This window comes from Argopecten irradians, chromosome 1 (assembly GCF_041381155.1).
Source record: "Argopecten irradians isolate NY chromosome 1, Ai_NY, whole genome shotgun sequence".
Taxonomy (NCBI): Eukaryota; Metazoa; Mollusca; class Bivalvia; order Pectinida; family Pectinidae; genus Argopecten; species Argopecten irradians.
In genome coordinates, this window is record NC_091134.1 from 9,663,054 (window position 1) to 9,689,474 (window position 26,421).

The 26,421-nt window shown below is 34.3% G+C and overlaps 1 protein-coding gene and 1 pseudogene across 1 annotated transcript in view; one reads left to right on the top strand and one right to left on the bottom strand.

Moving 5' to 3' along the window:
- The first annotated feature begins 6,197 nt into the window (after window positions 1-6,197).
- Window positions 6,198-13,985, top strand: LOC138317009 (uncharacterized; annotated as a pseudogene).
- An 820-nt stretch (window positions 13,986-14,805) lies between these two features.
- Window positions 14,806-26,421, bottom strand: part of LOC138316998 (6-phosphogluconate dehydrogenase, decarboxylating-like) — a 22,177-nt gene continuing 10,561 nt past the window's right edge. The window contains exons 3-13 of the mRNA XM_069258635.1: window positions 23,456-23,635; window positions 23,157-23,222; window positions 22,777-22,895; window positions 22,362-22,428; window positions 21,947-22,081; window positions 21,477-21,602; window positions 21,088-21,151; window positions 20,725-20,855; window positions 18,635-18,768; window positions 18,179-18,401; window positions 14,806-17,695 (exon numbers count right to left, since the gene is read on the bottom strand). Of these exons, the coding sequence (XP_069114736.1) occupies window positions 17,576-17,695; window positions 18,179-18,401; window positions 18,635-18,768; window positions 20,725-20,855; window positions 21,088-21,151; window positions 21,477-21,602; window positions 21,947-22,081; window positions 22,362-22,428; window positions 22,777-22,895; window positions 23,157-23,222; window positions 23,456-23,635 (1,365 nt within the window). The 3' untranslated portion in view covers window positions 14,806-17,575. The remainder of the gene's footprint in view (window positions 17,696-18,178; window positions 18,402-18,634; window positions 18,769-20,724; window positions 20,856-21,087; window positions 21,152-21,476; window positions 21,603-21,946; window positions 22,082-22,361; window positions 22,429-22,776; window positions 22,896-23,156; window positions 23,223-23,455; window positions 23,636-26,421) is intronic.

A 26,421-nucleotide genomic window follows, 5' to 3' on the forward strand; every position in this document is an offset into this window, starting at 1 on the left:
TGCTTTGTCGTCGGTGGAGCATCTTTAAATCGTGTTTGATACTGTATACAAATGATATTCTTTTCACAATGGAAGCAATGAAGAGAATGATGATAACAATAAGTAATATCATTATTATTTTATTTACTATTACTTATTTTATTATCATATAACTAATTTTGACAGGGTGAGCATTTTGCAATTCTTAACGTGCACAATCTTTCTCTTTATTAGTTATGACTTTAAAGTGAATAGTCGGGCAAAGAAAACCAGTCTAAATGCGTTCATTGGCCTTCCAGAAGTTCTCACATATTAATACAACGGTCAAGTTCTGCTTAGTTTCCCAGTTCTGACCATTAAAGTAAAGAAAAGTTGAAAGCATTGAAAGCGAGGCTGTGTGGAAATGTAACCACGGACATAGTGAGCCGGCAGGACGTTTTAGAATTCCCATAATTTAGATAATTTCTTCGTACGCAGACAGATTTTGACGAGATATTTTTATTTTTCCATTTCATAAGAAATTATACTGGATACATTCACACCATTTTTACCGACTTTAGCCATCCTTGCCCGACTGTTCACTTTAAACAATAAGTTATTTGAACAGCAATAATTAAAAACAATAATCATGGAATTGAAATTCCATAAGCTGTCTCGAAAAGTGCATATTCTGTGGATTAAATCATCTCGACCAAAATGACATTCGGTAAAATCCCTAAATTACATGTACATGTGTCAACCCATCTTGTCATACTGCATACGCATATTTCAACTTTCATTTAATTAGAAATGAAACTTCTCCAATTTCATCAATTATCACTGATTTATTTATCCCCAATAACTTCTATCATTAGATTTTTATTTTAATTATTCCGAGTTTCTATTTCCGTTGCCATTAACAATTATACAAACGTACAAGGTATATATACATGAAGCATCACCTGTAAACAGGGATTTAAGAAAACATCTGTTTCGTTCGTTTGATATGTTTAAAATATCATATTTATTGAGAACCCACAGCTTTTCACAACTAAAATATCGTATAAAGATATATATAAGTTTTTTTAAAAGTACAACCATCCCATTATTGTCGTGATATATGCACTAAACCTGTATCTATTAGCGTATCTATTAGCGCCCAGTCGACCTTCAATCGTCAGCCTATAAGGTTATAGATTGATCTGTGATCAACAGTCCACAGTTCCATGATCTAAGCTAAGAACAAATATCTAAAATATCGGATTGTCGCTTTTCATTCACAATTATCAATTTTTGCTAATAAGTTTATTTCTCTTATAATGGTTAGGCTACCAGATTGTACCTACATGTATGTGCTATACGTGGGTTGTTTGCACAGAGTGTGAATACCTGGATATGGGTACCTGAGCACTGTTATTTGCACTCAAGTTTGTGGCGTTGTGTAATTGTTTTCCCCCATCTTCAGGTAATGTGATAAAATTTTAGAAATATATTTAATGGTATATATAATACTATGAAACCAAATTATTATTTTGTATTGGCATTTAGTCAATAAATGCTCTTATCGACAAACAAATATAACGTAGTTGAGTTATTTCTAAGTTATACCTGTTGCTGGGTTGGGTTAAGTCCCAGATGATACAGATGATATGTGGTTACTGACAAATGACACACTCCATCTTCTAGGTCATGATTCTTTATTCTTTATATATGTACAAGTGTACGTGCGCATAATCCATGAAGCGTATAAATGCATAAAGGTAGAGTCTGTAACAAGATAAAACAAGACTCATTAAGTACAAGTTCACATTTCAGTAATACATAATAACATAACATTCATATTAATCATACATACATACAAGATCCCTGTGTAGCCTACAGTATATCAACATCAGATTCACAATATATATAAATAATATTAGAGTTAATCTATTTATAAACTCCAGAACAACTATTATAAATTCGACTTTACACGAATAGATATAGCTTCTGCTATCTATAATAAATACAAGGGGAGACAATCTGTTCCCTCTATAATCTAAAGTCAGGAGAGACAATTTGTCTCCTCTATACCATATAATATCAGGGGGAGACAATTCGCCCCTTTACAACTATACAATAAATTACTCTCGTCTAAGGGGAGATAATCTACCCACTTAGACACTACAACATATAACACTATCAATACGTTACACTGGAAGACCATAATGCCTAATTTTGACAGAAATTGCCCTAATTTTCAAAACAGGCATAATATTGAGAGAAAATGACCTAATAATCAGAAAAAGTCTAATTCTGAACAAACTGGTCTAAAAGTAACCACCATGGTACTAATTTCCATGACCCCGGTCTAATATTACAGCAGCGGTCTAATTTTCAATGACGGGTCTAATTTTCAGTGACCGGGTCTAGTTTTCAATGATGGGTCTAATTTTCAGTGACCGGGTGTAATTTTCAGTGATGGGTCTAATTTTCAGTAACCTGGTCTAATTTTCAGTGATGGGTCTAATTTCCAGTGATGGGTCTAATTTTCAGTGAGCGGTCTAATTTTCAGTGACCACCGTCTAATATTGCAGCAGTGGTATAATTTTCAGTGACCGGTCTAATTTTCAGTGACCATCGTCTAATATTGCAGCGGTGGTCTAATTTTCAGTGGCAGGTCTAATTTTATAGTTGTGGTCTAATTTTTAGTGACGAGTCTAATTTTCAGCGACTGGGTCAGATTGTTGTGATGGCCTCAGTCTAATATTACAGCAATGATCTAATTTAAGCGACCGGGTGGAATTTTGATGATCTCAGTCTAATTTTATTGTGGTGGTCAAATTTTCAGCGACCGGGACTAATGTTTGTGACATCAGTCAAATATTATAGAGACGGTCTATCTTGCCGAATCAAATATTTAAGGACCACGTACTAGATCTGTCTAATCATTCAAAGGAGTTCGCTGAAATGTCCTTATTTTGTGTCTTAAAGTTTCTCTACTAGTTTAAATTACACCATTTTCTAAAAAAAAACATCAGTGATTATCTATGTCTTAAAATGATATTTGACGGCCGACGAATTACCGTTACTACGTCTATTACCTCGTATCTTAAATTAAAGGTCTAAAATACCGTTACTTTACGTATTCATATACCGGTCAGTTATTCACAAATACGATATTATTATATTTTGTCGTTATTATGTGATGAACATTAGATTAATTCAGACAAATTAGATAGAAATATTCCATAACCGGGGATGCGGGAAATGTAATGATATATTTTTTACCGTTTTTAATATTTGTTTTTAAAATAAAATGGTAAAGATTAAAAAAAAAAGTTTAAATGTAGGATATGCTTTTATTTTGATGTATGACACTCCTTGGCTTGGATAAAAGAAAAAAAATAGGTGATCTTGCAAAATTTGAATTTTGAATTACTTCAATGAAATTTACAAATAACAGAAATAATCCTATTTTACATACATGTATGTATGAAATAAGAAACATGGTACTTTGTATGTCCATAGATATTATAATAATCTATCTAATCGTTAAACAGTATATCTTCATTCATATACAGTTAATCTTCATTCAGAGGTCGGACATTTGTGATGAAAGAGACATCTATACTGTTAGTATTTTATATCTAATCGCGTCCACTTAATACTTAGGTGATAACAAGCGTTCCTGACGATGATATTTCTGCAGTTACAAAGTTGCCGGTAACGTCTTGTAGATTCTTTAGGGCTGAAAACCACTCCATTCAAATAACATTACAAAATTTATCGCCAGATATGTAGAGGTTATTCCTTGTTTCTTGATGAATACCAGTTTATATTTCATGGAGTGAGGTGGAAATTTTAATATTTTTTCACGAGTGCGAAGCACCAGTGAAAAATATCAAAATTTCCACCTCACTCCATGAAATATAACTGGTATTTTTGTCTTGAAGTCATACCAAAACTATCAAAAATATGAATTATCACTTGCAATTCTTTTGATGCCAAAGCAAAATAATCAATGACTTTCCAAACAAACCTAAATTTCAATATGGCTTTCCAAATTGAGCTATTCTCGCTATGATCAAAACAAAAGACATATGCTATTGTTGTATTTGATGATTTTAAATCGAATCATTAAAAAGTGTTATGCGCCATGATTTTCACACACGGAAATCGGCAAAAGTATTTTATATATTATTCAGCACCAAACGTTTTGAGATGAATATAGGTTTTAATTTCACAAATCCGTAAGTACACAGTATTCATAGAGAAACTCCGAAGCTAAGCAATGGTCTAAAAAGTTCAGGCTTATTATAAAGTGACATCTTTGACACCTTTTTACCTTTTCATCTTATTATACTAACAACTTCACAAGCGGATATTTTTCGTAGCCTCTCTATGACTTTGTCAACGGATTATTAACAAAGTAAGTAGGATGTACGTAATGATGTGTAGTTTGGGATATGTTCCAGATTCATCGATTTGCTTTCCTGATAAGTCTAATTCTCGTTTTGTTAGTTTTGTTCTGTGAAACATGCAAATACCATAAGATCAACTGTTAAAGATGCTCCACCGCCGACAGAGCATAAATGATATTCATTATTCGAACAATAATTCGTGTTTAATCGTGTTTCTACCACAATAGCCAGTGTTATTCAACTCTCAGGGTATCAAATAAACGATGCAGCTGTTGATTAACAATTTGTTTACACCACACGTGGTATAAACTCTGTACGCGTTCTGATTGGCTGACACGGTGAACTTTGACCGAACAACTGCTTTCTGAGTGTCGTGCCATCATTTGTCAACGCATCAATAATCGTGTCATGCTATTTGATGTGACGCCAAAACTTTTCAAAAATAACTCACTATCGTGTGGATATAATTTCCATATCCAACAGGTCACACACTCGTTGTGAATTTATTCCACACTGTAGTTATAGTTTACAAAATACCTAATTAAGCACAAAACCTAATTAACACAAAAATAATATAAAATAATTTATTTCGCCTTTGGTGCATGCACAGTCAGTACTTCATTTCATATAGAATATAGTGCCACGGAATTTTTTCGGGATGCAATTAATTATTTTCATATTTTTAACTTTAAGTAAAATTAGAAGCTCAAACTTTTCAATGGTGGTAATGGTATAAAGTAAGTAACTTTTGTAACAGAAGAAAACTACTAAATCGTCTGCTCCTGTTTTTTATAGTGAAAAAATACCATTTGTCAGCGATGGAGCATCTTTAATTTCTGCTATATAAAAAACACTTTTTGTTCTTATATATACATTCAATACATATTTAAAAATGGAATATAAAAACAATGTGCTGGTGTGCTTGATTTTGAGCAAATATATGAATTAAGATAGTTATTTGACGTACATGTTAATTGTGATTTTAGCGGAATTTTACTGTTTTGGGCATGAAGACTACAAACCAATTAAAAGTAATATTTTGCAAATTTGTTGTCTGGTAGCTACGAATATTGTCAAATTGACAAAACCTTGTGCTTTCTTTATGAAAGTAATAATATCATACATGTAGTCGACCCATTATTTTTGCCCGAATCAGTTGTATATCTGACCCCAATACCCTAATTTTTGACAATTAAAATACCATTTTTTACAATTTTCCACAGATTCAACGCGTCACGGATAAAGTTCTGATACCATTTTTTCTCTAATATTTTGCAGTTCAATAGAAAGAAGTTGCTGTATGTAGAACCATCATAAAAATAGGGGGTCGGTGTGCTTGATTTCTTGTTCAACCACAATCTCCTTTGACCATTTTCGTTACAAAGCACTTGTTGGAAAGATCAATTATGTTTCTCTAATTAATGTAAGATACATGAATGCGTCACTGACAAAACAACAACAACAAACCATAGATTAAAATTATCTCCATTTTTCTCTACCGTCGAGTTCATGAAAAAAAAACTCTTGATACTTTTACATATACAGATAATTTGTTGGTTAAAAATCCGTGCCAGGTTCCTGTGGTTCCATCTAATTGCCATGAGAAATCAGGCTTTTATTTACAAAACCTGACTTAAGATCGATCCTATAACTATCATTTATAATGTAGTTTCGAGTGAACTTTATAGTAAATACAAAGGACTCTCCGAAATTTTTGTTTTATCGAATTGACTTTTTGAATTTTATTTAGGACCTAATATAGCACTTCCCATACATTGAATGATGTCCTCCATTTTGCGACATATCCCTATCACCTGCGCCCAGTTTACGACACCAGGAAACACGCATACCCATGAAAATGTAAACAAAGTTCTTTTCGAACGCAGACATTCTAGCTGTTGCAGTAGGTCTAAATAGCTGGTTTTGAATCTCGTTATATCCACAGAGTTGCTCAACCGTACCACAATAAATGATTTAAGAACTGGCTTTAAGAATCAGCGTTTTGGCTAAATTTAGCTACTACGTCATTTGTGAGTTACGTGTACAAATATATATGTATATATTTAACTGTTTCTAATTATAACTGCTCAGTGTGGCACTTTATTTAAAGAGTATACATGTATGTGCTTTTTGGTTGAATGGCATCGACGCGTCCTAACTGGTACCGGTGTTAGAGTCTTTAACAGTACTAGTTACAGCTATACAATACATGTACAAGACCAAACATACATGTACAGATAATATGTGTGTGTATGTGATATATTGTAATAAGAGGAGACTGACTGTTCTTTAAAAGAAAGATGGAGTCAAAAGTGGTCACTTTGGTGATAGGTGTGAGGGCATGTTGTGCTGTTCTATTCCTGTATTCGGCCCTGTCCGTTATATCACTTTGTCAGCATTCCTAGCTCTTATGCTATTCCTTGGTGAGTATTACATTGTATGTTAGAGTTATCTTTCTTGTACTATAATGCATAGCTGTGGCAAGGGTCAAAGTATTCTTACATGATAGGTTTTTTCAAGATGAATAATGGAGAAAAAGACTTATGAATAATGAACTTTCATTTAAGACATGTCATGTTCTTTTATTTGATTGCTCAATTATTTATCAAAACTTACTTGTACTTGATACTGTGATAAACGAAATATCAGGGATTTTAGAACGACATATAGAATCTATGTATATGCATATATAAATGTTTTGCTATGAATATGATCAGTTGTCTTTTTTTCCCTTAGCCTCTGTATACATACCAAGGATAGTAAAACTCATCATAGAATCGAGGACACCAAGGAAAGAATTAACTACAAAGCAAATCCTAGACGAATTGTATCCAAAGGTTTCTCCGGGAGTACTGAAACAGGATGTAGCCATGGCCATTACTGAACTTGTGACGTATGACGCCGAAAACGTCAGTAGTCTCGATCACTTCAACGTCATCAAACAAAATACGGAATGTGTATTCGCTAAGAAGTCTAGGTTGTGGGGATCAAACGAGTTGACAAGTGAGATAAGTCTTGGTAAGTATGGAATGTATATATTTCAAAAGACTAGTCAAACAATGCTGTGATATTTTAATTCCATCGTGAAAATATTTCAATTCACACACAGGCGTCTGCTTCTGGTTTGATAAAAACATGATAACCTAACCTTACTATATAAAGTAGGGGTAGGCTATTTTATTTTTCCAAAACCAGATGCAGACGCCTGTGATTCACATTAAGATCGATGTCATGAGAGTGCTAAAAAAATCAACTCACATAAAGATCAATGTCATGAGAGCGCTAAAAAAGCAATACCCATAAAGATCGATGTCAGACAGCAGTTCCAAGGAAGAGAGGCGGCAGCCCTGAGGTGCTGGAAAATACCATTTTAACGGTTCCAAAAAAACAGCAGTTTAATTCCAAGGAAAAGAGGCGGCAGCCCTGAAGTGATAGGAAAATACCATTTCAACGGTTACAGACAACGCAGAACATTTACATTCAACCACAAGGACAAGAGAATTGCATGTAGTTGCAGTTTTTATCAATGGACTCACCAAAAAAACCATAGGCCATATTCAAACATTTCAGGAGTTTAGATAAAAAATCATATTCTACATTGTACTATACACGTACAATGTAGAATATGATTTTTACCGATTTTTGACCCTAACACGTCTAAAAATGGTCTTGTGTACTCTGGTGGGACCATATTGTAAACTGTAACATTCCCGTGATTTCAACAGCGGCAACCGTGAAAGCGCCAAGAAAACACACAGAATTGTTTTACTTGCCCCTTTTATCATAAATATTTCTTATTAATTAGGAGGAACATTCTCGATACTCCAAGGCTTCCGATCACATACGATCTCTACACCCTGGCCTATCTCGTAGTAAAACTGGATGCAACTGAACAGGTATTTTAGTCGTTTAAATTTAAACGGATTTTCATTGCATAAAACATTTAAAACAGGATATTATCACAACTTTTATAAGACCTTTCCCAACAACAATCTACACTAATGATTAAAAATTGCGATAAATACATATAAAAGTTAAATAATGAATTTAGTCTTTTGATTTACATCAAAAGAGGCGTATAATGGTACACTGTGGTTGGCTGTGGTTTTGAAGTTGAGCGTTGCTCTCTCTGTAGTTTTCAAAAACAAAAATTTGTTGGCCTATGATTGGTTCAGATTTTCTCCCCTGAACTACCTCTAGTTTTTTGGTGTGCAGAGATCGTAAGTGATAGGAGCTCATGAAGTATCGAGGAGGGGTTAAAGGACATACTTCATCTTTAAACACACCAATGATGTCTTGATTAAAGTCAGAAATCGTCCCTTTCATTCGCTCAATGATTGAATTGTAACTGTACTAAAATGCTGTTGAAACTAGGAAAGAAAGCACACCTGTTTAATATTCTGTGATATTTCTAAAGTTTGTCATCATATAACGAAGTAGCGTCAGGGACCTCTTGATTTCTGTTAAGATATATACATTAAGATGTAAACAGGTAGCGGAGTCCTTGAACATTTGGGCTATTGGTTTGTGACGTTTAATTAACAATTAAAGGGTTGTTAGATTGCATTTATTGGAGATATAAATGCAATCTTGGTGGCAGATAAATAGAATAGCGCCCGTTAGATCTGATATTGGGCCTGTGACATGCTGGGATGAAGGGCTACCAAATTTGTTCAAATGAATGACCTTGACCTTCATTCAAGGTCCCATGGGTCACATAGGCTTAAATCTTTAAAGGGCTTCTTCTCAAGAACCGAAAGGTCTAGTTTGCTCATATTTGACCCGTGACATGCTGAGATGAATGATATTGACCTTCATTTACGATCATAAGGGTTAAATAGGCTAAATATTTTAAAAACCTCTTCTCAAGTCTGAAAGGCCCATGATATTCATATTGGGTCTGCAGCATGCTTTGATAAAGGGCTAACAAGTTAATGTTTGTTCAAATTAATGACCTTGACCTTCATCCAGGGTCGCAGGGGTCAAATAGGTTAAAATCTTTAAACAACTTCTTCTCGAGAAACCAAAAGGTCTATGATGCTGATATTGGACATGCAGCATGCTGGGATGAAGGGTTACCAAGTTTGTTCAAATGAATGACCTTGACCTTCAATCAAGATCACAGGGGTCTAAAAGGCTAAAATTTTCAAATGACGTTTTGAGAATCACTAGGATGCTTAGAGATCTGATATTGGGCCTGTGACATGCTGCGATGAAGGGCTACCAAATTTGTTCAAATGAATGACCTTGACCTTCATTCATGGTCCCATGGGTCAAATAGGCTTAAATCTTTAAAGGACTTCTTCTCAAGACCCGAAGGTCTAGTTTGCTCATATTTGACCCGTGACATGCTGAGATGAATGATATTGACCTTCATTTAAGATCACAAGGGTCAAATAGGCTAAAGTCTTTTAAAAAAACTCTTCTCAAGTCTGAAAGGCCCATGATATTCATATTGGGTCTGCAGCATGCTTTGAAAAAGGGCTACTAAGTCTGTTCAAATTAATGACCTTGACCTTCATCCAAGGTCACAGGGGTCAAATAGGCTAAAATCTTGAAATAACTTTTTTGTGGATAACTAAAATGCCTAGAGACTTGACATTGGGCCTGTGACTTGCTGGGATGAAGGGCTACCATATTTGTTTTTTGTTTTTGAAAAAATGACCTTGATCTTCATTAACAGGGGTCAAACAGGCTAAAATCTTTAAACGACTATGTTGTATTTTACCAATAGTCAGATGACCGTTAAGGCCCATGGGCCTATTGTTTATGTTTTGAAATTGTTTCTTGTTTGTTCATTTTTAATAACGGATAAGGTGATGGCACTGGATTCGTTATTCGAACCCCGAATCCCGAATCTGGTGCTTACTTCACGTTGCCTTTTTAAACAAAAACCAAGATATATCGTACTTTTATTAACATCAAGTGACATTTTTCAACAAATAATATTTAAATAGCAAACTATAATATTTAAATTAAAATATTTCATTTTATGACCTTTGTAGCTTAGTTTTACATTAAGAATATATATTCAGTATGAAAAGTTTTGATGAAAATGAAATATCCATATTTACAAACAAAGGAAGAAATATCGAACAGAGTTAAAACATGTAAGAATATAGATTTAAAATTTCATTTTGCAAACTCATCTGTATGAAACAATTGAACTGTATTTGGTTGTCTTCTTCACCGAAACCCACTTGTAGACACGTAGTTGTACGTAGTTTTCGATAGTAAGAAATACAGAAATACCGAGTCATATATTTTGTTTGTAATATTAAACTTATAAAAACCACTATTAAAATTATCATGCAAAATGAGTATTTAGTATTAAATAAAAAAAATAACTAAATGGCGTTATTAATTCTCGAAAATTGATTGTCATCCATTAAATAAATTCTGGCATGAAAAACAAGAGTCAACTACAGTCAACTGGCTTTGATATATGAAAAGGTTACCTTTTTGTAAAAATCACAAACTGCTACAATGTTGTAAAAAAACAACCGTCCTTTTTAGAGAAATGTTTTTATTTGATGATTGTTTGGAACATCTTTCCACTGGCGTAGGCAGGTGACAACAATCCTAGGTCTCGAGTTATATGTCAAGGTTTTACAGAAGAATGTAATGTCATTCTTTGATTAAAATATTCAAGCAGATTATGTATTAAAGCATTGCTTTCAAGATTACATCTCCTCCGCTGCATCTGTTTTATTTGATAGCCAAGACTTATTATTAAACGGGTACGTGTTGGACACTACATATTTGTGTGTTCCTTAGAAACAGAAGCTGCAATATTGACGCTCGAAATACGACGTACATCGAGGCCAGTAATGATGTTATCTTTAGTGCTTCTGGTGATGTACATTCCTACTAGGGAGAAAAATCAAAATAATTACTAATGGTTAAGATAGAATATTTAAGTGTTTGCATGCGTTGTCGAAAAGTATAATACATTTGTTCTATATCAAAAGTATAGTAGCGCACTCGTAGTAAACATGGTTGACGAAGGTAATTGTGAGGATGTGTCTCAAAATTATCTTGAATCCACATATAGTAGCGCACTCGTAGTAAACATGGTTGACGAAGGTAATTGTGAGGATGTGTCTCAAAATTATCTTGAATCCACATTGACCGGTGAGGATAGCAGAGAGGTTGTCGATCACCTTTACTTATCATACATTTGCACAAATAATTTCCGACTTCTTAGGAATAATTAGAGGATACTACAAACCGCATATACATGTACCTAGATCTATATATGGTAGATTAACAGAAAACGCTGCTATTGTTTGGTACATTTGCCTTTAGTAATTAGGAATGCTACTTCTGTAGTAATGCAATGAATTGTTTCCTATAGTAATGTATACGCTCCATTCCTTACACTTATTTTCATTCTTTTACATATTTTTGGTGAACACCTCAGAAGAAAACATATACCGGTAAGTAACTTTACACGCACATTATAATTATTATAACGTACATGTGTTGCCTATTTCTGAAGAAAAAAAATAAAATTCCAATGTAAATCGTCCAATCATTTACTGAGGTTCCCATCGTATGCAAAATCGTGAACTAGTAATATATACATGTACCATGTATGTTAACTTCTCATGCTATGATCAACAACCAGTTGAATTTATTATTTTACCGTCTATTCCATCATTCAAAACATGTTCCCATTTCATTCTTGTTTCATTGCAAAACGTCCGTGTTAATGTTTACTTTATAAAGCAGTTTAAGTGAATCATAATACTACTGCTTACTTGTAGCTATAGAAACAATCTAATACATTTTGCCTATAAGGTTCTGTTTAAATGAATATGTATATATTTCAATGACCAGGAAAAATCTGAAAGCTGAAATTCAGCGAAAATAGTCGATTTAAGTTTTGGTTTCTAACGTTATATATCGCCACAAATAAATAGACATTGTTGCAAGGCACGTAAAACAAAAACATACGAAACTATAAGGGAACATGTGCGATTGGTGGCAACGAGAAAAAAATATATAATACCACTTTTATTGCAGTGCTGTACGTTTTTAGCTTGGACTTATTTCAAAAAATCTTATTTTATTTAATGAACGCTGGCAGTTTCACCGTAGCTTGACAGGTAATGATTTTACCATTTATTACGTTACAGGTTAGCGCCAACATTTCTGAAATTTTCTATGATGTGTAGACAACACCGCCTTGATGGCTTTTTAATAGAATTACCAAATGACCCATATGTCTCGGATATAGAGGTAAATATCCACGTTGGTTTGGGAAGTAACGAATGTAAATCAAGTATAAAACATTTAAAAGCTCCTACCTCTCAGAAATCAAATGTCAAACATTTAATTTCATACTATATAAGAAATGAATAATGAAACATTTAATTAATTACATTTTATTTCTAAAATAAAAATAAAAGATCAAATATTTACTTTTACAGTATTAATATCCTTTTTATAGATTTTTTCGGATAGTGTCCGGCGAGTGCTTCATGTTCTCTCTGACGTGGACCCAAAAAGCGCCAGATGTATGGATACCATTGACACAAGAAACCAGAGAGGATGGGTCTTCCAGTTCAATGAGATTACATATTTTATCACAACATTTGCTCCTTTTTATCCAGACACAAACTCTCGTTATGCTTTTGGTGCTCGAAATGGCTTCATTTTATTCCAGCCGGAGATCAGCTTTGCCTTACATAACCTTCCGTCTGATACCCCTCACACTAACTGGGAGAGTCCGGTAACGGTCCGGGATAAGATAAGGGTTGCGTTTCGAGACGCAGGGAGAGAGTATGAGATTCCAACAACTCTATTTAGACCACTCGCATGGGATATAGTTCGACCAATAAACAATGGCGAACCTGTCATCAAATGGTGGAAGAGAGTGAAAGAAGACTAACTTTGACGTTTTTGCCAAAGCTCAAATTGGTACTTTTGTAAAACCACAATCCCAATAGCATAGGATCTAGTAAACATATCAACACGATAGCAAGTTGACAGATATTAGAATAATACGAATTTATAAGGATAACCAATTTTTTTTGGTAAAATTAATGATTTTGATTTGTTTCAATATGCTCCACAAATTGACGGAAAGGAAGAACGAAGAAATTCTAAGCTTTGAGAATATTACAAGATGTAAAATAAAAGTGATTTCTTACAATAATATTACACATACAGTCGATTTCAACACTGCATTTTATTTGTTGTTGATGTTGTAGAGTATATTTAAAATTGTTTTGTATTAATAAATAATGGGTCAAAGAGGTGATATCTACAGATGTAAACACACAAGAACCTAACAAGCATTTTGCTTATATGGTACGAATTACTTGAAGGGATTCTGCCCATTTGTTAAGTGTTCCAAAAGAACAAATATAATTACAGACGGTCACAGATGTTCTTAAAACATAAATAATAATGAATTATCAATCTAGCACTGGTTACGGTTATTGAAGTAGACTGAATCGCTTTATGTCATGAGCAGGATATATTTGAATATGAGTAACATCAAGGAACCGATAACTATGGGCCGTGGAGATGGAACACCAAAAATCATAACCCTATCTTGTACAAAGTGAAGCAGACGACACTTGTCAGATTGAATTAAAAACCTATCAATTCACATTGAAATGTTAGTTTTTAGCCCACCATCATCAGATGGTGGGCTGTGATGATGGTGGGCTGTTCAAATCACTTTTCGTCCGTGGTCTGTGCTTCCGTCCGTACGTTAACAATTCTTGTTATCGGTATAACTCAGAAAGTGCTGATGGGATCATTCTCAAATTTCATATGGAGGTTTTCCTTGAGCCCTAGTTGTGCATATTGCGTTTTGGGATTGATCAGTAAACAAAATGGTTGCCAGGCAGCCATCTTGGATTTTCATAGTTAAAGTTTGTTATCGCTATTTCTCAGAAAGTACTGATAACAGAAGGGATTGTTTTCAAATTTCATACATGAATTTAGATTACCCTAGGGCCCTAGTTGTGCATATTGCGTTTTGGAATCGACCAGTCAAACAATGTGGCCATCTATGTGGCCATCTTGGATTTTGATAGTTATAGTTTGTTATCGCTATTTCTCAGAAAGTTTTGAAGAGATAATTATCAATTTTTTCATATGTAGGTTTCCTTAGGGCCTTAGCTGTGCACGTTGAATTTTGGGACCGAAAGGTCAACAAGATGGCCACCAGGCAGCCATATTGGATTTTGATTGTTAATGTTATCGCTATTTCTCAGAAAGTACTGAAAGGGTCATTCTCAAATTTCATATGTAGGTTCCCCTAGGGCCCTAGGTGTGCATATTGCGTTTAGGAATCGATCGATTAACAAGGTGGCCCCCAGTCACGACTCTTCACTGGAAACGTTTATAAGCTCATAACCATCTTATAAAGTATATGTAAGAAATGTGTGAATTCCTACAACCGAAATACAAAACAACAAAGATATACAAAGAAATTTTTTATTCTTTGGACAGAAATACATACAAAAGCTGTTACATTATTAGATGAATGTTTTTCAAAACGGAAATATTTTTCATGAGGGCATATACATGTATTCTATAAATGTATAAAGTTAAGAAATGGATTGTTTTTGTTCATTATCGTTAGTACATATATAATTTGTGTATATATATATGAATCACAATCACATGTATCTTTATAAATCTTAAATGATAATACAATCTTCCACACACGTAAAAAACGCCTCAAGTATCTTAATCTTGAAAATCAAAATCTATACATTATTTTGCATTTTTAGAATGTGTAAATATTGCAACTTTAAGTAACATTTTAATCAATCTTATGGTCCAAATTTGGCTTCTGTGATGTTTCATATTTCTGATAATGGAATAAAAGTACAATCAGGTAACTAGAAGTTTTGTCACAGTCCCTTACAGTTCGATTTAACCGAGTTACACTGTACAGTGTATGTCAAACAGCAATATACAGATTTGTACTTCCTAGTTACACTGTACAGTGTATGTCAAACAGCAATATACAGAATTGTACTTCCGAGTTACACTGTACAGTGTATGTCAAACAGCAATATACAGAATTGTACTTCCGAGTTACACTGTACAGTGTATGTCAAACAGCAATATACAGAATTGTACTTCCGAGTTACACTGTACAGTGTATGTCAAACAGCAATATACAGAATTGTACTTCCGAGTTACACTGTACAGTGTATGTCAAACAGCAATATACAGAATTGTACTTCCGAGTTACACTGTACAGTGTATGTCAAACAGCAATATACAGAATTGTACTTCCGAGTTACACTGTACAGTGTATGTCAAAAAGCAATATACAGAATTGTACTTCCGAGTTACACTGTACAGTGTATGTCAAAAAGCAATATACAGATTTGTACTTCCGAGTTACACTGTACAGTGTTTGTCAAACAGCAATATACAGATTTGTACTTCCGAGTTACACAGTACAGTGTATGTCAAACAGCAATACGTTGTATACAGAATTGTCCTTAACATCACTATAACAAAATACCACTCTATTCAATATTCACAATTACAATGTTTTAAGATTCTGGATTAAATATTTAACACTACATATCCAATATTACCTAACAATACCTTTGTAATATTATAGAAATTGCTTTGTGGAGAAAATATTTATACTGGAGTCAGTCAGAAATGATTAGATTAAATAACTTGCATAAATATGAATAACTTACATATTTGTAAACATATATAGTATTATGGCTTTAATGTTCTGTTCAAAAAGAAAATGGAATAAAAGTAAAGGATTTCAGAAAGTGTTGATCAATGATTTTTTTGATTTTTTTAAATACATGTAAATTTTGTATCTATAAATAGTTATAATTAATTTAATCAGAGAAATAAATTAAATAGAAGAGAACATCATGATAAAAATACTCAATTAATAGCTTTGATTGTACACGAAAAAATAAGACTACAACTTTGATTTTTTTTTCTCTCAAGATAAGTTTTACTTTAATACAATTCATGTAATATAACGCTTGATAAAGCATCAAGACATTAAATCATTTGAACAACACAATATCTGTGCACCATGAAAACACCAGTCCAACAGTCTAAAGCTTTGATTTTAAGACTCTTCCGTAAAAATGTTATTTTATAATCAATTACACACAAAAAAAAGATTTTATCACAAATGCACCAATGCGCCTTTAATATATAGATGTTCAATGCATGGCAGCAACAGCTAAAGACACTAGAAGTAATAATATTTCTGCAACAAATTATTTTGCATTATAAGCTATCAACATGCTCATGCACAGATGTCTTGACCATAGGGACTTGCTAAAGTATTTCAATATGGAGAGTTGTTTCAAGTCTATACCAAACGCCTGTGGTCAAATAATCTTTCTTGATATGTATATCTAGTACAAAATGTATGGCATACAACATAGGTATCTAGGTAGCTCTCAAACATAGCTGGCATAAACAGTAAGTTGATTCCTCAACAATTAACACAGCAATACTGATCTTTACCTCTCTCAAATCTCAAAAAATAAGCTTAGCACTACTTCACAGTATTGGCAGAGTAAAGCAAAGGGGAGTACCTCTGATGGAATATGAGCAAACCAATTCAAGGTATAGATATCTACATTTAAACAAAGATCAGTTTCATACAACTCATCCTACCTAACAATCATAAGTATAAAATCCGATTATATACATAACTATCATATAGAAATTAATAACTATGTTTGATATATTAAGTCGACAACATAAAATCTATTGATACTAGAGTCTTCTTTATTTCTGCATTAGTTTATTTTTCCACACATATCCTTCTTACAACATTTATCTGGCTAAAGCATTGCAATGTTTAAAATGAAGGAATTTTGTTTCATTGAAACATCTCATGAAACTTATTAAGAATCAATTGATGAAAATGTCGTATGCTATACAACATTATGATATCTCGGATATCTTAGTGTTTATTGTTGCTAACTTTTTTCTAAACTTGATCATTATGGTACTTTGGAAATTAGTTTGCTTTTTCTTCCAAGTATGAATGCGGTTTCTGTAAGCATGATGTAAAATGCAGAGCAAATAGTGAAGTCTGAGCACCAATCACAAGCTTTCCATCCAAGAATTTCAGAAATTATCTTATAGACCTAAATTAATAGTTACATGTGATTATGATGCAATGTTTGTCAACTTGTGTGTGCGTGTAACAAATCAGTCAATCACATTGATCCTCATTACGCATCGTATGTACTGGATGATACAGTGCCTCCATGGCCGGTCCAATTGGTGTGGATGAATTTACCAGGATTGGCCAGAAGTTCGTATGTGTGTGCTCCGAAGTAATCTCTCTGTGCCTGGAACAAACAATAATAATATTATTGTAAAATAAAATCTAAAATAGTACAGAAATTACGCATGTAGGTTGTAGTGTTATTCATATTTTTCATTATCACATAATTGAAAGGGATATTTACGTGTAACTTGCCTGTATAAGATGAAAGAACTACATTTAATATCAAAATCATAGGTGGCTGGATTAAGTCCAAGATCTAAACACTACTAACATTTGTTGGTGACCCAGCTCATTTTAATACATTGTACGTATGTTCAAATCCTTGATTTTATGTACAAGGTTGAGATCTTAATGTCTTTAAAACTAATTGTCTACCGGTATATGCTATCAGATTCAAACTAAACAAGCCTTCCCCTGTCTGTCCAAAAAAAATATTGGTGTGAATCTGTCAAATTTTGAGCCATAACATCTCTACTGTGTACGTTATCAATATCTATATATACCAGTCTTTCAATATACAATTTCATTGTAACATGCTATTTACCTGTAAGAGGTTGGCAGGCAGTCTGGCTGACCTGTAGCCATCAAAGAAAGCCAGAGCTGTACTGAAGGCTGGTGTGGGGATTCCAAGTAGGACAGCAGTGGACACAACCCTTCTCCAAGCAGCCTGGCACTTCTGTATCTCTGCCTTAAAGTACTCATCAAGGAGGAGGTTACTCAACTTGGAGTTTTTGTCGAAGGCCTCTTTTATTTTACCAAGGAAACGGCTGTAATCCAACAGAAATGTGTTTATTAGAACTGGTTGATTGTGTTAACTAAGTACTGAATATAGAAGCGTAATTGACATAAACAATGAAGATAATAATCGCCAAGCATAATATAAACAAGATCTTGTTTCAGCCATGATGACATAGATAGAGGTGTATATTACCGAGTACTGATCACATTATCCAGATTTATATAGTATTCAATACCAATTATTCTGAGTGGTTTAACTAACCTGCGGATAATACATCCACCTCTCCACATAAGAGCTATTCCACCAAAGTTCAGGTCCCATTTTAGTTCTGATCCAGCTTCCCGCATCAACATAAATCCTTGGGCATAGGATACGATCTTGGAGGCATATAGTGCCTAAACAAAAGAAAATAATGTGTGATCAATCACTAAATCAATTACTAAAATAAACAGAAAGTTATAACATAACAAGAGGCCCAAGGGCCTTAACGGTCACCTCGCGTTCTTAGCATAATTTAAAAGATGAAACAAATAATGAAACAAATCAAAGACATATAAACTCCAGATATGCTGGCCTTGAAGTTGGTCAGTGATTTATAAATTTGACTTTTAGGACTATGAAGAGTATTTTGCTTCCATCAAACCTGTGGAACTTAGGGGTATTTTTTGAAATGTTTTTAATCATTTTTGACCCTGTTTGGTCCTGCCCCTCTGGTCCCCCAGCGGGGTCATCGAGGACGGATATGGATGTTAAAAGGCTATATCTTAGGCTAATAATTCTAATCAAGTTTGACTAATTTTCCTACGAAAATTGGGCAAATAATGTTCACAAATATGTTTTTTCCTATATAAACAAAAGTAAACTTGACCCCTCCCCAGGGGGTAACGTGAGACCCCAAGGTCATATAATTCACAATTTTTATAATCTATAATTATTTGATTCTACGCATACTATATCCAGAATTTTAGAAGATTTTTTGAAGTTTTAGCCTATTTGACCCTTTTTTAGCCCTGCACCTCTGCCCCCAGGGGGTCGGCCAGGACCAATGTGGATATGATATTAAAATGCTATCTCAGGCTAATAATTCTAACCATGTTTGACTCATTTCCTATGAAAATTGAGCAAAAAATGCTCATTAATGTGTTTTTCCTATATAAACTATAGTAAACTTGACCCCCTCCCCAAGGGGAAACAGGAGACCCCAGGGTCATATAATTTACAATTTTTATAAACAAACTTTAAGACCTTTTCATCTATAAAGTGTATTTGATTATACCATTTCCAGAATTTTAAAAGAATATTTTTGAAGTTTTAGCCTATTTGACCTTTTTTGGCCCCGCCTCTCTGCCCCCAGGGGGTCGGCCTGGACCAATATGGATATGATATTAAAATGCTATCTCAGGCTAATAATTCTAACCAAGTTTGACTCATTTCCTATGAAAATTGAGCAAAAAATGCTCATTAATGTGTTTTTCCTATATAAACTATAGTAAACTTGACCCCCTCCCCAAGGGGAAACGTGAGACCCCAGGGTCATATAATTCACAATTTTTGTAAAGGACCTTAAGACCTTTCTATTTATGAAAAGTATTTGATTCTACCATTTCCAGAATTTCAGAAGAAGATTTTTGAAGTTTTAGCCTATATGACCCCTTTTGACCCCGCCCCTAAGGCCCCTGGAGGTCAGTCATACAAAATTTGTTAATAGGATTAAATGGCCATCTCATACTGATAATTCTGACAACATTTGACTGATTTCCTATTACAAAAGACCAAATTATGCGCAAAAATGTGTTTTCCGAATATAAACTATAGTAAACTTAACCCCCTCCCCAGGGGAAAACTAGAGACCCCAGGGTCATATAATTCACAATTTTTGTAAAGGACCTTAAGACCTTTCTATCTATGAAGAGTATTTGATTCTACCACATCTGTGAGTAGAGAAGAAGATTTTTGAAATTTTACTCAATTTTACCTTTTTTGGCCCCCTCCCACAGCCCCCTGGGGGTTGGGGAACATATAATTCACAATTTTGATTGGCCTTATGCCTTAGAAGGTTTGTACAAAATTTCATTGAAATTGCTTCAGCAGTTTTGGAGAAGAAGTTGAAAATGTAAATTGTTTACGGACATACGACACACGACGGACGACGGACGACGCCGGACAAAAGGCGATTAGAATAGGTCACTTGAGACTTCGTCTCAGGTGACCTAAAAATTTGAGATCACCAAAGTTAACTTACCCATAATAATATATCAGTTTGAGATTATTTACTTAACTATGCTTTTTACCCATAGTAACGTATCAATTTCAGATCATTAATTTAATTTGTCTTGCCCATAGTAACGTACCAGTTTGAGATCGTTTACTAATGCTGCCTTGTCCCCAGTATATTTGGTTTGCTCTGGTCCCTGTATTTGTTTGCTGGCTTCTATTCTCTCCGTCTGTAGAGCAGACAGGCATCGTGCAAAGACAGCTTCACCTGGTTTAAATCAACATGGTCATTACAACAATGTCATGTTAATCACAATGATGATCATACAACATATACCTTCATTTTCAAATAATCTTAATGTTGAATTATTTACAAATATTTGTTACTATGTCAATTTTGTGCTTTTCCACAGTGAAAATTAGCTTTGCCATCTTGTAAGAAATTTATTATATGATTTTTTTTTTCACAATTCAAATTTTTCAAAAATATTTTTATTTACCTATCAGAGACACTGGGACACCATACTCAAGCGCTGATATTGCTGTCCACTTTCCTGTGCCTTTCTAAAAATAAAAAAAAAAATAAAAATTATGGTTTACAAATCAGATTTTCAATTAAGAAGGTGTACAATTAATTAGTTGGTTGATTGATTGGGCTTAACAGACTATCAACAGATGTCATTAAAGGGTAGCTTCTCATGTATGGTATGCAATGTTGTTGCCTGTATGAATGTCTATAGTTTGGGTAACAGTTGTGTTCTTGTTGTCTCCTTGAAATGGTGGAAATGTTGCCCTTTGCAAAGCTGTTAATGTGTTCTCACTGTAGTATGTCACTAACAAATGTGTACATTGAATGACATTATTATCATCTGTACAGTATACTATATACCTGTCCAGCTGTGTCACGGATCTGTTCCAACAGGAAACTGCCATCCTTATTTTTATAACGAAGGATATCCCTGGTAATTTCTATGAGGAAGGAATCTAATTCAGATTTATTCCACTCTTCAAAAACCTGTCAACAAAAACAATCAGACTAATCCAGCTATATCACACTGAAGTTGAAAGAGGTATGATTCTGCATTCTGACAGAATTAATTTGTTTGTTTTTTGTTTATATTGCTAGATTGGTGATACTTGTCTCATGTGATCGAAGCAATTTTCGGGCTTTGCCACCATCAGAAATAAAACAACTCTTAACAAAATAACTACTTTGATGATATAAAGATTTTCAATTAATCAAGAGTAGCTTTTTACCAACCTAAAGCAATCTACAATTGCATTATTATACATAGTCTGTAACATGGATTAAAAGACCCTTGAAAGAACATTCACCAGCTTCGGAACACTTTTACTCACATCAGCCATTTCCAGTTGGTTCATGCCAAGCCCATCCTTCATGACATTGTAAGCCTCACATATAAGCTGCATATCACCATATTCAATGCCGTTGTGGACCATCTTTACAAAATGGCCAGCTCCCTCACTGCCAACCTGTTGTAAATGGGTATAACACAGGCCGTCAAGTTCTACTCTTAACATAACTTCCATGAAAAATAAACTAATATCTACAATTAAATAATACAACATTTACTCATTTTATAAATATATTATGTTCAGGGTTGCACTGGCCAAGGGTGTTCCATAAAAAAGTGAGGTTCTTTTCATTTTCTATTCTTAAAAAAGTGTATGGGGAAATGTAAACCCTGTTGTTGATTATTAAATTGTTTCCAGGCAACAATATTTACTGTAATAATGATATTGTTCTACTCACCCAATCACAACAAGGTTCGTCCCCTGACTTGGCTGCAATTGACTGGAAAATATTCTTGATGTGTGGCCTGAAATAGGAAGTAAGAACAATTAAAAATGTTCATACATATAGCTTATTATTATCATTGCTAACAACTTAGGTCATTTGAGGACAGCCTTCACTATATGCAATGCTTTGAAAGTGTGAATGTCTGTTTTTTTTGGGAGGCTGTGGTATATCTGTATTGTATGTCCTTGTAAAAGTCACTGTGGAACTCATTATCATTATCAAAACTAGACAATATACATGTACATTGTAAAGTTATGTAATTTTTGTTTAATTTTTCTGATTTTTATTTTTCAACACAAAACTAGAATAAACTCAAAGATAATATAATCAATGTACCACCATAAATAAGGTAACTAAATGTACGTACCATGCCTCTGGTGCTCCTCCAGGCATGAGAGATGGCCCGTACCTGGCTCCATCTTCTCCACCACTTACTCCACTCCCCACATACAGAAGGCCTTTCTCAGCTAAGTCTTTACATCTTCTCTAAAATGCAAAATATATCTCCACTATTTAATACAAAATTTCCCCTTGCATCTCGTCTACTAAACACAATTACAATTTGGTAGCTTTCTTCAAACTTCGTTCATAAAACTTGTTCAGACTGGTTTACATTATTTCATACTTAATTTTGATTCAGGAATTCATGCTTCATACATTTTCATCCCAATTCACTTAGTTATATATAATACAATGTATATTCCCATCAATATGCACAAAAAAGGGCTTTGTCCTGTGTAATCTTACGTTTGTGTCTTTGTATTCTGAATTTCCGCCATCAATAATGATGTCCCCTTTCTCCAACAGTGGAACCTGAAATAAATAAGTTGGCATATAAGATGAAATATTAACAAATTGTGGAAATCAAATCAATAGTTTGGTATTGTTCATAAAAGATTTAGAAAATTTGACCACAACTTTAATTGTTTGAATTCAACTATTCCATACATATTAACTTGTCATCCCTGGAATTTCATTATGGACTTATCTAGTCTTTGATTTAGAAGATTCTAAATGTGTCTTTAGGAGTTAACAAATAATATTACCAATTTGTCAATGAAGGCATCCACAGCTGCTCCAGCCTTCACCAATAACATGACTCGTCTCGGCTTTTTTAGATTGCTGACCATATCCTCCATTGATTTGGCACCAATGATGTTTGTTCCTTTGGCCTCATTGTTCATGAAGTCATCAACTTTGGAGACTGTACGATTGAAAGCAACCACCTAAAGGGATAAAGTACAAAATGTTTTAAATAAGTTTCAGATGTGTGGCAATGGTGGCAATGATAATGGTCAATAAATGTGCAGTGTCATAGAGAAACAGACAGTCATAAACACAAATATAAGGCAATTTTAAGGGATTTAGATGGAACTTAAGTCGCCTAAGTAGCTATGGAAGACATATTGAAGTTAAGAGTTTTATGGAGAATAAAAGGAGGAAAAGGAGATCATGTCAAGGAGATTGGCTAGTAATAAGAAGAATACAAACAGAAGGATGTAAGTGTAAACTGATAGATCTTCAGTGATTTCATGAGAAAAAATCTTACTCTGTGAGAGAAAAAAAATGGTAGGAAATCGGGTTCAATAGGAAATGTTTGTCAGGTCATGATCAGGGAAAGAACAGAAATGGACTATCCAAAATTTTACATTTAAGTTCATAACGTTTCCTCCATCGAAATAATTTACTTCCCCTTCCTCTAGCTGTTACTGTTCTTAAATAAAAAAAAAAACATAATTAGATTCTTGTATTATTTATTTTTTACATCTTTTTAAAACTTGTAATTGACGAGGAATAGGAACTCTAGATTCTTGACTGAGGTGGGATAATATGCAGTCTTTTAGATCAGATATCTCACAACCCTTATAACATATAATCTGATGATTATGGTTAAACATAATATACTTAAGAGCGAAACCTGTCTAATCTGACACCTGCTTTCCCTATCCTATCTGTAACTGTTCCGTATTCAACAATAGTATACAACAGTATCTGACTTTCCTACACCCTGAATAATCTGACCAAACACCCACGTGGTGTCGGATTAGACAGGTTTCATTGTATTCCAGTGCAATGCTATCATAGCAATCAGATATGGGTTTTTTTATCATATCTATAACATGCGTATGGTAGATTTTTTTAGGAAAAACAGTTATGTTTAAATTGTAGCGAAAACTCACCTTGCTTGTATGTATATTGATGTAAAGTCAGTCAGATTTTCCTTGTCCACTGTTAAATCTTGGTTGGCACTGGGGGATTGTAGTGGGTCGCCCTGTGTCAGAGGTCGGATATCCGAACTGGAAATGCAATTTCTTTCACACAGTGGCATAAATCAACATTAATAAGTGTAGCTTACAATGTACCATTGCGGTATGAGTACGTGTATTCAAATAAAGGTACTTCTAAAGAACCTTAACCATAAAAACTTAATTTATACAAAGTCTGGGTACAGAATTCCAGTGCAGTATCGGGTAAGGGCGGGTACACCCTAAAAAGGTAACCCCATCATCAATTACAATATGGCGGGGATTATACGAACAAGAGTCGAGTGCGGGATAAAAAAAAGAGTGATTCCTCGCTTAGTTGTTGATTGGATTAATGAAAGAGTGATCGGAGATAGCCTATTTGTATTTGCAATGGGAAAATATCACCAGAAAGTGAAATGAATGCATACAAAATTTGTTACAAGGGAATATGAGTGCCTTTGACCTAGATTTTCACTGGACAGGCAAAACGACAGTGAGGAAATCGGACTGCATTTTCCGGCGTTTCATAGTGAAATAAAGGTCTTTATGTTAATATATTATTTTAAATGACCGTGTCTGAAGTTGTGTTTTCCGTATCGAAAAATTTATTTAAGAATATATTTAGTATTTAAATATATACATATTTATCCATGTTTTGACGGAAATACCGGCGACTTTTGTAGAGGCAGGTGTACCTCTTCCAAGCGAGCCGTTGGTTCCCTTGTCCTTTTATATAGTATATTAGGCCTATAGTACACACGTATACACAACAGACATTTCTCACAAACCTACGTTACAAGTCCCTGTGTGTTTGATGTAAAGTTAGACAATGCACCTGTCCTTGTGCGAAATAAATAGGTCACTTCATCAAACAGGCAAACAATCTGAATCACAGCTGCGTACATCCCTACATGTAAATGATGGCCGAGTAAGGAAAATATCACTATCCGACATGTTCAAAAACACTGTTGTACCTCCAAAGGTGTAAAACTAAATGACTGTGCATGCATCTCAACATTGTTAGTCCATTATTTGTCACAGGTGAGTGAACACCTGTGCAATTCCTGAAATGGGATGTCCCATTTCTCAAACAGGGTACGCAAGGTAGTGAGTAGTGGTATGATGGGTTTTAAGTAGGATAAATTCCTCAAAACTGTCCATTATTAGAGAGAATGGATTGTACCTCGCCTGCGGGCTCGGTACTATCCATTCTCTCTAATAATGGACAGGTTTTCGGAAATTATCCATTACATATAGTGATATTGTCTGGGATTGTCTTACAAAGGCTCAATCCGACCTTTTGGAAGACATACAGTTGGAAGCAGCACGTATTGTTACTGGTGCCACTAAGCTGACAAGTAGAGTAAAACTTTATACCGAAACTGGCTGGCTTCCCCTCCAGCGAAGACGTGAACAACATAAAATAATCCAGTTTCACAAAATGGTCCATGGACTGGTCCCTCAATTCCTTCATGATATACTTCCTCCGCGAAACAGTAGAATACATGACCACAATACTCGTGTTGTGTAACAACTTCCGTCCTATTGCCTGTCGCTCCAGTTTATATCAGAAATCTTTTTTGCCTTCCGTATAATCAGCCTTTGGAACTCCCTACCCTAATTGATTTAGTAAACGAGTGGACCCTTCTATATCTAGGGACTAAAAGAGACATCTAAAAACGAATCCAATATTTAAAATTCCCTCTTTCTATTATTGTGGTAGCAGAATTCCCCAAATTGGCCAAATCCATCATGCTAGAATTAAG